Below are 12,446 nucleotides of genomic sequence, written 5' to 3'. Positions count from 1 at the left end.
GGGGAAGGACGTAGAGCCGGTAATTTTTAAACTCCCTTCCCTGGACTGTGAGGTTTGCTTCACAAAACCCCTTTATCTCTACTGAGTGGGAACTGGAGGCCAGGGAGATTTTTTGATTAACGGGGTGGACGAGGAGAGAACAGCGCCTTACCGTGTCGGGGTGTATGAAGCGCTCCGTGCTCCCAGAGTCGATTAGGCAGGACGTCTCGTGCCCGTTGATAAATACAGCCGTTGTAGCAGTTGAGAATGTTTGAGGCTCGGACTGATCCAGAGTCACCGAGGCTAATCGCAGCAGTTGAGTGTTCTCTTCGGGCAGTGTGTGGTCAGCCGAGCTGGGGTCCTGGTGGTCCATCCAAGATGGCGCCTCCCATTGGTCGCACATGGCTGGGGGTGCACAAAATGGCAGCGCCCATCCATCTAACGTGGCATCCGCGGGAGAGGATGGCGGCGCCCGGGGTCCGCACGTGGCCCTGGAGTAGTAAGATGGCGGCGCCCGCTGGCCGCATGGGGACTGTAGAGAGGTTTGTGGTGGCGGTCTGTATTCGCCGCCGGAGACCGCGGCAACCGCATGGGCCTGGCATACCACCACGAAATGGCCCTTTTTACCGCATCCCTTGCAGGTGGATGTGCTTGGCCTGCCCGCAAAAGTAGCAGTGGGGCCCCCTGGGGTTGCCAGGCCGCCATGCAGCACAATCTTGTGGGGGGATGGGGCATGTCTCGGGGTCGGCTGCGGAAGGGTTCGGTGCCCAGGGGGCTGCCGTGCGGTCAGGGACGTAAGCGCGGGCGTTTCTGGGGGCCACATCCAGTGAGCCTGCAAGGGCCCAAGCCTCCTTGAGACCTAGAGTGTCTTTTTCCAGCAATCGCTGGCGGATTTGGGAGGACAGCATACCTGCCACAAAAGCGTCCCGGACCAAGAATTCTGTGTGTTTGCTCGCCGAAACTTGCGGGCAGCTGCAGTTTCTCCCCAACACCTGGAGTGCACGGTAGAATTCTTCCAGCGATTCCCCCGGGATTTGTCGCCTTGTTGCTAGCCGATGTCGGGCGTAGACCTGGTTTACCGGGCGAATATAATGTCCTTTTAGCAGCTCTATTGCTGCATCGAAGTCTTCTGCTTCCTCGATGAGGGTGTAAATCTCCGGGCCCTCGAGTGCAGGACTTGCATTTTCTGTTCTCCCAAGGGTGTGTTTTTGGCCGTCCCGAGTTATCCTTTAAAACACGCCAGCCAGTGCTTGAAGATTGCCGCTGAGTTCGCCCCATGGGGGCTGAGTTGAAGACACTCCGGCTTGATTCGGAGATCCATCCTTTTAAATCTAGCTTATTAAATTGATGCACGATCAATGACCATTAAAGTGAGGTTGTAGTCCAACTGAAGGCTTTAATAAGCTAGATGTTTCCCCCAGTAGCTCAGGTACAGAATGAAGGCTGCTGGGGCGGCACGGGCTCTTATACCCCGCCGAGCAGGGTGGAGCTACCATACAGCTTGAAGCATACAATATCTACCAATGGTGTTCCAGCATTACCATGTACCGTAATACCTCTACACAGACTACCACAATCAGCTGCATTTGGTTAGGGAGGATAGAAAATTGGCCACCGTCCTGGATTTCCACTCTTGATCCTTATCCAGTGGCTCCTGCTGGAAAGTAGACCTGTGTGGATATGATTCAGCTCCATTGCGATTTCTCCCACGGTAAAATTGCTTGCTGACATTCACATTTCAGGCTCGTGCTTGAAGAATGGTCTTGTTGGAGAAGTGTTTGTGATGTGGAAGAATAACCCATCAATGTCTGATCAAAACAGAAGCAAATTGCAGAAATGGTGAGCGGGCTGGGGGAATGTGCGAAAATGCTGTAAATTACGTGGGAGGAATGTAATTATGATAAAATGAATTTCCATGCCAGAAATAATATTTTGATATAAAATATATATCCTGCGTCTGGCTATTATGGACCTATTCTTCAATAGTGTCACAGGGTTCACAGTCAGAATGCTAGAAAGGGAGAATCTGAGGATTTTAATCTGGCAGCTCAATTTAGTGGTGTATGGTGGAAAGTTTGGGGAATAAGAAATACAATGTGATGGTGTTGGTTCTTTGTATGGGTACTAGAGTTTCTCAAGTTTTCCTTTGCCCCTCAACAGCTGGAGTCAAGTTAGCAGTTAAGAGTTTTCCTGTGGCCCATTTTCAAGACCAAGTTTCCACACCAATTTATGGGAAGCCACTACTGTGAGTAGATCAATAGACTCTTGCTGTTGAACAATATTTGGATATTCTGGACCCACACAACTTGCTTTAACTCATTTAAATAATAACTTTGATGTAATGAGGACACTGGTTGATAATATATTTTCTGGTAACCATCACAACTCTGGATTGATATTTTTAATCTCCCATTTTACAGTAAGGTTTTGTCCTGATTTTCATTTTTTGTCTTCCAAAATAATTATAAATGTTCTTGAATTTGTTTATATCATGATGCTTAAATGAAACTAAAATATATTAATTAATTCAGTGAGAAACTGATTGAAATTGAAGTAGTTACAAGATGTCAGTAAAAGACGAAGAAAATAGGAATCTTAAAACCTAGAATCCCTACATTGCAGAAGTAGGCCATTCGGCCCATCGGGTCTCACACCGACCCTCCGAAAGAACACCCTACCTCGGCCCACGCCCCCTCCTGTATCCCTGTAACCCCATAACCCCAACTAACCTTACAACTTTACAAGAGGAACTCTTACAGCATAAACTGATGGGAGCAACAAAATACATAACTCTGTGGTGTTTGCAGATCAAGATCCTTTTAAGGCTACAAGTTGTTTTTGAAGTGCTATTGTGTGAACAAGATGAAAGAAGACCTGCCAGGGAGATCGGTAGGCACTGAGTGGATTACATTCTTACCCTACAATGTAACCAAGCATGTTAAGGTTCTGCCACACATACTTGCTGGTGACTAAGGGGAATTGGTTGTGCTCAAGGTTGCTCAAGGCCATTAAAAAGCCAGATACCAAGCTGTCACAATGGAAACAGCTGGTTCCCTGCAGTGCCAAATTTTGGCACTCATCAATAAGCTACACATAAATGCTCAATTTGACAACATGTCATGGAACAACAAACAAGTAATTGATGTTGGTGGTTATTCGGTACACCAAGACTTCTCCATCCAACAATTCATAGATAATTTGAATCTCATGGATTGCCTTGATGCAGTCCAGAGCTTGATACAAAACTAGAATCATAGAATCCCTACAGTGCAGAAGGAGGCCATTTGGCCCATCAAATCTGCACAATGTGCAAACTCCACACACAAAGTCACCCAAGGTTTGAATTGAACCTGGGTCTCTGGTGGTGTGAGGCAGCAGTGCTAACCACTGTGCCACCCAGGTTAAACGTTTAAGAAAACAAAAGTCGTTAAATTTCTAAGCAGTAAACGTAATCAGACAAAAGCAAAATATCAGTCGAAGAGGGTGCGCTTCAGTTGTTACAAGACTGAGTCAAAGATTGTATGGGTATGATGTCCTTATAACTTTGTTTTGTTTTGTCTAATTTTCTAACCTTTTCTCTCATTTCCTGAAGGCAGTGAGTCATTATCCATTTGGATCAAAAATCTTCTGTTGCCTCAAACAAGTGATTATTCTTCATGTGTTACAGTTTACACAATGACTGTTTCCTTACTATTTGACTCTTACTATTAACTGATGTCCAATTGTCTGTCCTTAGCACAGGTTATTGGATAGAAACAGATTATTGGATAGCTATCATTACAGGAGTAGAATTTCTCCTCTTTAGGCCAGGATCACAGAGGCCAATAGTAGCACATCACCTGCTGCCCAATCAACTACAATGGGCTGGGTTTTGTGATGAGCGGACGAGAATGGCAGTAGCCATTCATTACATTAACCACAAACATTCTATGGGACATGGCACTGGAACTTTCTGTGATTACAAAGCTATTTCAGCACAGCTTCCTCTTTAGGTCTGGGACCTGTAAGAACAGGTTAAGCAACTGTACATTTCCCTAAAGAATCAAATTGAAGAATTGTTAATGAGGAGCCCAGAGTCTGTACCAGAAAGTATAGGTTAGAATATTTAATTCAATGTCAAATCATGTAAAGAAAGCAAAATAAGGGCAGCACGGTGGCGCAGTGGGTTAGCCCTGCTGCCACACGGCGCCGAGGTCCCAGGTTCGATCCCGGCTCTAGGTCACTGTCCGTGTGGAGTTTGCACATTCTGCCTGTGTTTGAGTGCGTTTCACCCCCACAACCCAAAAAGATCTGCAGGCTAGGTGGATTGCCCCTTAATTGGAAAAAATTAATTGGGTACTCTAAATTATTTTTTATAAAAAGAAAGCTAAATCATAGGAGGGAAAATGTGTTTAAGAGAAAAATAAAAGAACCCGGAAGAAATAGTATTGTTAAAAATCTAATCTCCAACAATAATTAAAATTTGAAGGAAAGTGACTCAATTGTAAAAGTTAATTTTCAGCACCAGAGAGGTTTTTTTTTTAGCAATCAGGACATATCATGCGTTAATCATCTACATGTTTTGGACAGAACAAGCCCAAACATTTTCTATTGCATTTAGTGGGTATCAATCATATAAGTGCCACAATTTAATATCCATGCATAAATTTCAATGATATGTCTCTCAGCTAGCTTTTGGATAGGCAGGGCATCTTGGGCAGCAACTTACTGATTTCTGCATATAGCTGCACATGTGCACACCAGATGTTGCTGTACAATTTAAACTTCACCATTATTTTTACGGCAAAATATGACCCATTTTTAATCTAATATTCATCAAGTTCCCTTTGGAAAGGAATGAGTACAGTATGCTGAAATTCTCCTCACTTGAATGTTAGGAAGGTTGACCAAACTTTGTTTTGTGAAAATGGTCTGGTATTTATTTAAACTGTCTGATTTCAGTATCAGGTTCTCAATAATCTTTTCAGAACTGCGCACCTATGTGATCTGTATACTGTTATCTTTATATATATATATATATATATATATATATCATTTTCAAAAGCTTCTGAAAAGTGTCTCCATCTGTTTGTTATAACTAAGACTCAATGGCTTTTCCTTTAATATCTCAAATTTCAGTCAATCCTAAGAGCCTTTCAGACCCTTTCTGCTGTCTCTGCCTCCATTTAAATTGTTGCTTGGGGTTAGTTGTGATCTGTACGAAATAGAATCATTGGAAAGTGTTTGTGTGTTAACCCTTTTAAGCACCAAAATCTGAGTGTATTTCCAACGATTCAACACCTTGGGTATTTGGGACCTTCCTTGAATTTATGGCTCAATACTGGGCAGCACGGTAGCACAGTGGTTAGTACAGCTCCAGGATTCCAGGTTCGATTCCCGGCTTGGGTTACTGTCTGTGTGGAGTCTGCACGTTCTCCCCGTGCCTGCGTGGGTTTTCTCCGGGTGCTCCGGTTTCCTCCCACAGTCCAAAGATGTGCAGGTTAGGTGGATTGGCCATGCTAAATTGCCCTTAGTGTCCAAAAAGGTCGGGTGGGGATATTGGGTTACGGGGATAGGGTGGAGGTGTGGGCTTGGGTAGGGTGCTCTTTCCAAGGGCCGGTGCAGACTCAATGGGCCGAATGGCCTCCTTCTGCACTGTAAATTCTATGATTCTATGAGTACCACAGCATGTGATGCATTTAATTATCAAGCTAAGCCATATGTCAAACTTTTTTTCAAATGAATATCGATCTAGTTTTTCAAGCTCCCACTGACAAACCTGTGACTTCCTGATCTTGTGTTTTTCCCAACCAAGAGGACAAGGAACCAACCTAGTCTTCTCATTCTGTAAAATGCTGTTTAAGACAGGCCACTGAAAGATGCAAGTGGGCCGGCTGTACTGACCCTTCTGATTTTCCTTTCCTCCCTCTGAAACGACCAGCTAAAATTGAGGAAACAATTGTGTGCACAATCCATTTCTTAACATTGTATTGCACAATGACTCGGCTAATTCATGGCATTGAATAGACGATCAAAAGCAATTAATTTCACTCATGTCCTGCATTTTCTCAGTTTGGATTTAAAAAATATCTCAATAGAAGCTCTGGTGACCTGGATAAATACAGTGTAGAACGGAATTTAGGCATACAGATCAGGATGTTCAAACCATAGTTATTGTGATTTAGATGATCTCTGAGGGGTAGGGGAAATTGCTCTTTGGCCAATTTGCCCCCTCTTGTATTCCAGCTGTCCTTTCTTATGGGACTGTGTTTCTTTCTCCAAACTTCTCTTACTCATCATCTCTGCCAATGAAAAAAAATGAAAATCGCTTATTGTCACAAGTAGGCTTCAAATGAAGTTATTGTGAAAAGCCCCTAGTTGCCACATTCCGGCGCCTGTTCGGGAAGACTGGTACGGGAATTGAACCGTGCTGCTGGCCTTCCTTGGTCTGCTTTAAAAGCCAGAGATTTAGCACTGCGCTAAACCAGCCCCTGTCTCGTGGCCCTTGCAAATCAGTTTGAAGACCTTGATTCTCACCTTCAAATCTCTTCATTGTTTCACACCAATGTTTCTCTATTCCTCTGACTCTGCATCATTGCTTCTTTCTCACTCCCTGTTTCTTCATTGGAGGCTGATAATTCAGCCACTGCATCCTTATCCTCTGGAATTCTCTCCCAAAAGGACTGCCACTCCATCTGGAACGCATCCTTTTAACTTTGGACACTTCTCCAACCCCATTGAAAAGCTATTCATTGTCAAGGATCATACTTGAAGAATAGCTGCTTAGCAGGGTTACTAGAGTGCTTCTGGTGACTAGGAACCAACCTCGAATCCAGCATTCAGAAGGGAAGGAGGAAATAAATATAAAATCAAAGAGCAAGAGATCTGTGTTATTCTGCGACTTTTGTCTGCCCATGTCAGTCAGATTCCCATTTTTTAGTTGCCTTGAACCTTTTTTATAGGAGCATTTCTGTGAGCATTTACTTCCTAATCAATCATAAAAGCAGGACCGGGCTAGATTTTTTATCCTCATCTATTAGCCCTTGCATGTAAAATGCCTCATTTTAATAAGTGTGTACCTGTAGGAGAGTGGTTAAGCTTTTCTTATAATTAACATAAATAATTATGCTTTACTATAGAATTAAAAGGATCGCATTTGCTGATTATCACAAGGCCTGGAGTGAAATTGCCACGTCAAAAGCAACTGAGAGCTGCAAAGATCAAAGTACGTAATAAGCCTCCTCCTTAGTCACCTTGAGAAAATGTAGCATGGAATTGGGTGATGTAGTGGGTTAGTGTGCCTCCTTATCGGTAGCACAGTGGTTAGCACTGCTGCTTCACAGCACCAGGGACCCGGGTTCGATTCCCAGCTTGGGTCACTGTCTGCCTGGTCTCCCCATGTCTGCGTGGGTTTCCTCCGGTTTCCTCCCACAAGTCCTGAAAGACATGCTGTTGGGTGCACTGGACATTCTGAATTCTCCCTCTGTGTACCCGAACAGGTGCCGGAGTGTGGCGACTAGGGGATTTTCACAGTAACTTCATTGCATTGTTAATATAAGCCTACTTGTGACACTAATAAAGATTATTATACATCTAGGGCCTGTACTTGAATTCAGCCTAGAGTGTGTCTGCTGGTTATAAGAGTTAAATCTGCAATGAGTTTGGGACAGGTTCAACCCTAGTTGCCAATTGTTCTGGGTACACAATGCAAAACTATATTTTAGGTAAGTTCTGGAAGGAAAGGACAGATTGAGCTTCGAAGGGGAATAGTTATTGCAAAGCCTGTGGAATTGGTGGAGGACTCATTCCTGAAACTCTTGGTTCCAGAGGAAAGGTTTCAAAATAACTTATAATTTACCATTTGTCGAAGAATCGTAGCACGCGCCGCACTTTGGAAGACAATCACCTACCCTTAATGAAACCCGTTTGATCCTCCCCCAACAACCTGTGGAGACACTCCTCCAACCTGAGTGGCAGCACCTTCGCCAAAATGTTTGCATCAATATTCAACAATGAGATTGGTCGGTATGACCCACGCTCCACTGGGTCCTTGTCCTTTTTCAATGGGAGTGTGATGGATGCTTGACTCAGCATCTCTGCGAGCGACCCCCGGACCACCGAATCCTCAAATGACTCCACCAATAACGGCACCACCCGATCTGCATACTTCTTATAAAACTCCACCGGGAACCTATCTGGCCCTGGTGCCTTCCCCGGCTGCATTCTCCCAATCGCATTCCTAACTTCCTTTATCTCCAAAGGCTTCTTCAACCCTTCCTGATCCTCCTCCTCCAGCCTGTGACACGCCAATCCCTGCAAAACCTCCACCATATTGAGCCAACCCCTAGCGGCTCCGAGCCGTTCTTATAGAACGCCCCAAACACTTATTCACCTCCTCTGTTGCCGACACCAGCTCCCCACCCCCTCATTCGAACCTCAACAATTTCCCGGGACACCACCTGCTGCCTCAACTGGCATGCCAACAGGCGGCTTTCCTTTTCCCCAGACTCATAAACTACCCCCTTTGCCCATCTCAACTGCTGCACTGCTTTATTCATTGTCACCAAACTGTCCCTGTAGCAGCTTACTGCTTGCCAAGAACTCCAGAGTCGGGTCCTCCGAATATTTCTCATCCACCTCCAATATCTCATTCACCAGCAGCAGGCGCTCCTTCCCTATCCACTGGCACCCGGTAAGCAATCGCTTACCCCCTCACCACCGCCTTCAGAGCATCCCACAGCACCAAGGGCGTGACCTCCCCATTCTTATTAAACCTTATGTACACGTCCAGCACCTGAGCCATCCTCACACAGATCCCCAGATCCCCGAGCAGCCCAACATCCAAACTCCACGCCGGCTGCTGGGCCTGCCCTCTCTCCAACATGCAGAGCATGGTCGAAAATAGCAATTGCTGAATACTCTGCATTCCTTACCCCCAGCAACATCGCCTTCCCCATTTTTAAAAATCGATCCTAGAGTAGATCTTGTGCACAGGCGAAAAGAAGGAACACTTTTACCTTCTGCTTCTAGCGAGGCAAGCTGGTCACTGTGCCTCGGCAATGCCTCCTGCACTCCCTTCAGCACCTCACCCTGCTCCCGCACCACCTCCTATTCTTCCAGGCCAACAGATCCTCCACTGAATGCTTGAGCGATTCCAATATCTCCCTCCCTTGCCATTCAAAGTGCTTATTAAACTGACGTTCAAATTCCACTGCCATCACCTCCATCAGTGTATAGACCGTAATAAAGGCAGTCCCACCCGACCAGCTTGACTCTGCCATCTTCCCTGCCAGCGCACCTTTCACAATGCTCGACAATGCTAGCATTCAAATTCTTTCTTCCCGCAGCTTTATAGTTGGCTCGTGGTCATTCTTCACCAATTAAGTCTCATTGGGGACAAATGTTCTTATGATTTGTCCCCCAAAAAACGGGTAGAGAGTACCAAAAATCCGACTCTAGCAGGAGCTACCTAACGTGCGACCTCCTCTCACAAGCAGCCACCGGGTGTCCTGTTGGTTTTGTTTTGCTCTCTTCCTTTTCTCCTTTTCAACTTTCAGAATGCAGCTGTTAATTATTCTGCATTTAATCTCTCCTGTCTCTGACCCTATCACCACACCCCACTCCCTTCACATACTTAAAACCAGGACATTTCTAACTTTTCCCAGTTCTGTTGAAAGGTCATCGCCTGAAACGTTAATTGTTTCCCTCTCCAAAGATGTTGCCTGACCTGCTGAGTATTTTCAGCAATTTCTGTTTTCACAACACTTATCTGGAAAGGGAAGGCAAGTAAAAAAGTTATGTTAAGGAGTTTTAATTTATCGAATGTTGAAAGGTCTTCCCAACTCTCCACAATGCTTACTTTTTATGTTGCATAAGAATAAATTCCATCCTCTTGTGTACCCATCGGGAAAACTGCTCATCAAGAGATATGATGACAGCATTATAGCTCTCCAATTTGTTAAACCAGTAAAAGCTATGCGGAACAAACAAATCAGTGATTTTTTTTTTGCACCTTTGTTACAGTGCCAGTGACCTATCCCAATCTTCAAGCATTATATAATGGACTGGGAAAAGAGGACTTAGAAAAAGAGATTGAAGCACAGAATAAAGAGTGCGTATTCATCTGAGTTCAATAACTTAGCACCTGACTGTACAGGTACACACCTATAGGAGGTTATATAGACAGCCAGTCTTGTATAACAAAGCCAGGGTATTGATGATACTGTCTGAAGCACTATTGTATTTTAGCTGCAAGGGACCCATGCCACTGTGAACACTGACCTGAAATGTTCTAGTGTGGAAGCAATGAAAGCACAAAGCACTAAAAACACTAGAAGCCTGTGCAACAATTGTCTGAGGCCTTGTAAAACTCTAAATCAGCTGCAAATGAGAGGTTTCCATATGATATGGCTGAAATTACTGAGCAGCATGCCAGTTCAGCATCTGTTTGGAATGGATGCTTCAAAGAAAGCCGAACTGAAAATGAAACAAAAGTGCTGCTGAACAGTCCTCACTCAGCTTGGTACATCTCCATTTTTCCTTACTGCTCCAGTTAGGATTTTTTGGTTTCGAACAGATGGGGCAGCTAGCAGTCCTTTATTAGCTGTAGCCAACAGTCATTATGTCCCTGACTCACATGGCATACTCAGCATGTCATGCACAACATGGCACGAGTATGACAAAAATATTTACATATTCTAATTTCACATTATTGTGTGAGATCAGCTCATTTGGATGAAAGGATACACAAAGCTTCAGGAGCTTCTACCCTCATGGCATGACACAAGAAAGCATTGTCTGCCCTCATATGCTAGTATTTATAAGAAGCCTTGCCTTTGGTACATATACCGCCACAAACTAACTAGTTAAATCACTTAAATAATTAATCAAATCGCTTTCAGCTACCATTTTCCTTCCTCATTTAAATCAGTATGTACAGCCAGAAATAATACAGAAAAAAGGGGAATTGCATTTATATGGTACCTAATTTGTTTCCTTTCATAAGAGCCATCATCTCCACTCAACATCCATTCCTTCAAAGGATGATTAAGTGGGTGGTCGTGGTGTAGTGGTTAGCACTGCTGCCTACAGTGCTGAGGACCCGGGTTCGACTCCCGGCTCTGGGTCACTGTCCGTGTGGAGTTTGCACATTCTCCCCGTGTCTGCGTGAGTTTCGCCCCACAACCCAAAGATGTGCAGGTTAGGTGGATTGGCCGCACTAAATTGGAAAAAAAAATAATTAGGTACTCTAAATTTATTTTTTTTAATTTTAAAAAAGGATGATTAAAACATACAACTGATGTCAACCGATTCCATGCTGTCCTGTGATAGAATCCTCTGTGATTATGGCAACAGTCCAGCAGAACTTCTGAGGAAATCCGGATTTTTTTATGTTTCTCATATGTGGAGTCAAAAAGTGCCATCTCTTATTTTTGCAAACTCCAATCTGAGTTGACATTGTTGGACTCACTGCCTCTTCTAATCTCAAAAAGAACTCCATTCCTTCATATTGCGCAATCAATAGTTTCTGGTTTACCTAATCTCTCTATTCAACCTATTTGTCCTTTATAAAAGGCCTTGGACCAAGTTAACTGCCATCAAGCAATGGCCAATTAGGTACATCACCTCATCAGCACTAAAATAAAGCTGGCACCACCATCCAAGGCAGAGGGCAGATTATGATGGGCATGTTGAATCATTGCTACCGCTCTTTTACTACTCCAGTGGGACTCTGCAATGCAATTGTAATCTCATCAAACGATCTTGGATTATCGCTGTGTACTTAAGCAACAGATTGAGGGATTAAAATAAAAGTGAAAGAGGGCAGCATGGTGGCACAGTGGATAGCACTGTTGCCTCACGGCGCTGAGGTCTCAGGTTCGATCCCGGCTTAGGGTCACTGTCCGTGTGGAGTTTGCGCATTCTCCCCATGTTTGCGTGGGTTTCGCCCCCACAACCCAAAGATGTGCAGGATAGGTGGATTGGCCACACCAAAATTACCCCTTAATTGGAAAAAATGAGTTGGGCACTCTAAATTTTTTTTAAAAAAATAAATAAAAGTGAAAGATCAGGAGGGAATTGGGGCAGGAGAGTGACAGGACAACAGTGAGTAAAAAAAGAAGCAACAATGGAGCTCGACAGCAAGTGAGTGGGTCAAATGCCCTAAACAAGTGTAATTAATAATTGTTTTCATTAATTTTACCATACTCCCACCATTCAGTTTTCTTTGCAGTCTTATTTGCTATGGATTAGCTACTAATTGCACAATTATTGTTACAGCCACCTGATATTGTGGCAGTCACTTACTGCTCTCCCAGTTGGCATTCAGAGACCAAAGCTGCGTTTCACTACAAAACATATATATATATCCTGCCTAATTAGTGCCTCCATGCTTTTCCCTTAGTGATGATGTAAGTAGTATTTCTAAACCTTAATGTAGTGCACCCCTCCATGGGAGGAGCATTTTTAGGAGTCGGGTTAAGCTGCTA

The 12,446-nt window shown here is 44.2% G+C and overlaps 1 protein-coding gene across 4 annotated transcripts in view; it reads left to right on the top strand.

Moving 5' to 3' along the window:
• Nucleotides 1-12,446, top strand: part of LOC140427309 (ubiquitin-conjugating enzyme E2 U-like) — an 87,315-nt gene that overhangs the window by 60,046 nt on the left and 14,823 nt on the right. For all 4 annotated transcript variants that reach the window (XM_072512872.1, XM_072512873.1, XM_072512869.1 and 1 more), the window contains 3 exons: nucleotides 2,140-2,224; nucleotides 7,098-7,183; nucleotides 9,982-10,069. In XM_072512872.1, the coding sequence (XP_072368973.1) occupies nucleotides 2,140-2,224; nucleotides 7,098-7,183; nucleotides 9,982-10,069 (259 nt within the window). The remainder of the gene's footprint in view (nucleotides 1-2,139; nucleotides 2,225-7,097; nucleotides 7,184-9,981; nucleotides 10,070-12,446) is intronic.

This window comes from Scyliorhinus torazame, chromosome 7 (genome assembly GCF_047496885.1).
Source record: "Scyliorhinus torazame isolate Kashiwa2021f chromosome 7, sScyTor2.1, whole genome shotgun sequence".
Taxonomy (NCBI): Eukaryota; Metazoa; Chordata; class Chondrichthyes; order Carcharhiniformes; family Scyliorhinidae; genus Scyliorhinus; species Scyliorhinus torazame.
Note: the sequence above shows the minus strand (reverse complement) of the source record. Positions and strands in the feature narration are given on the sequence as shown.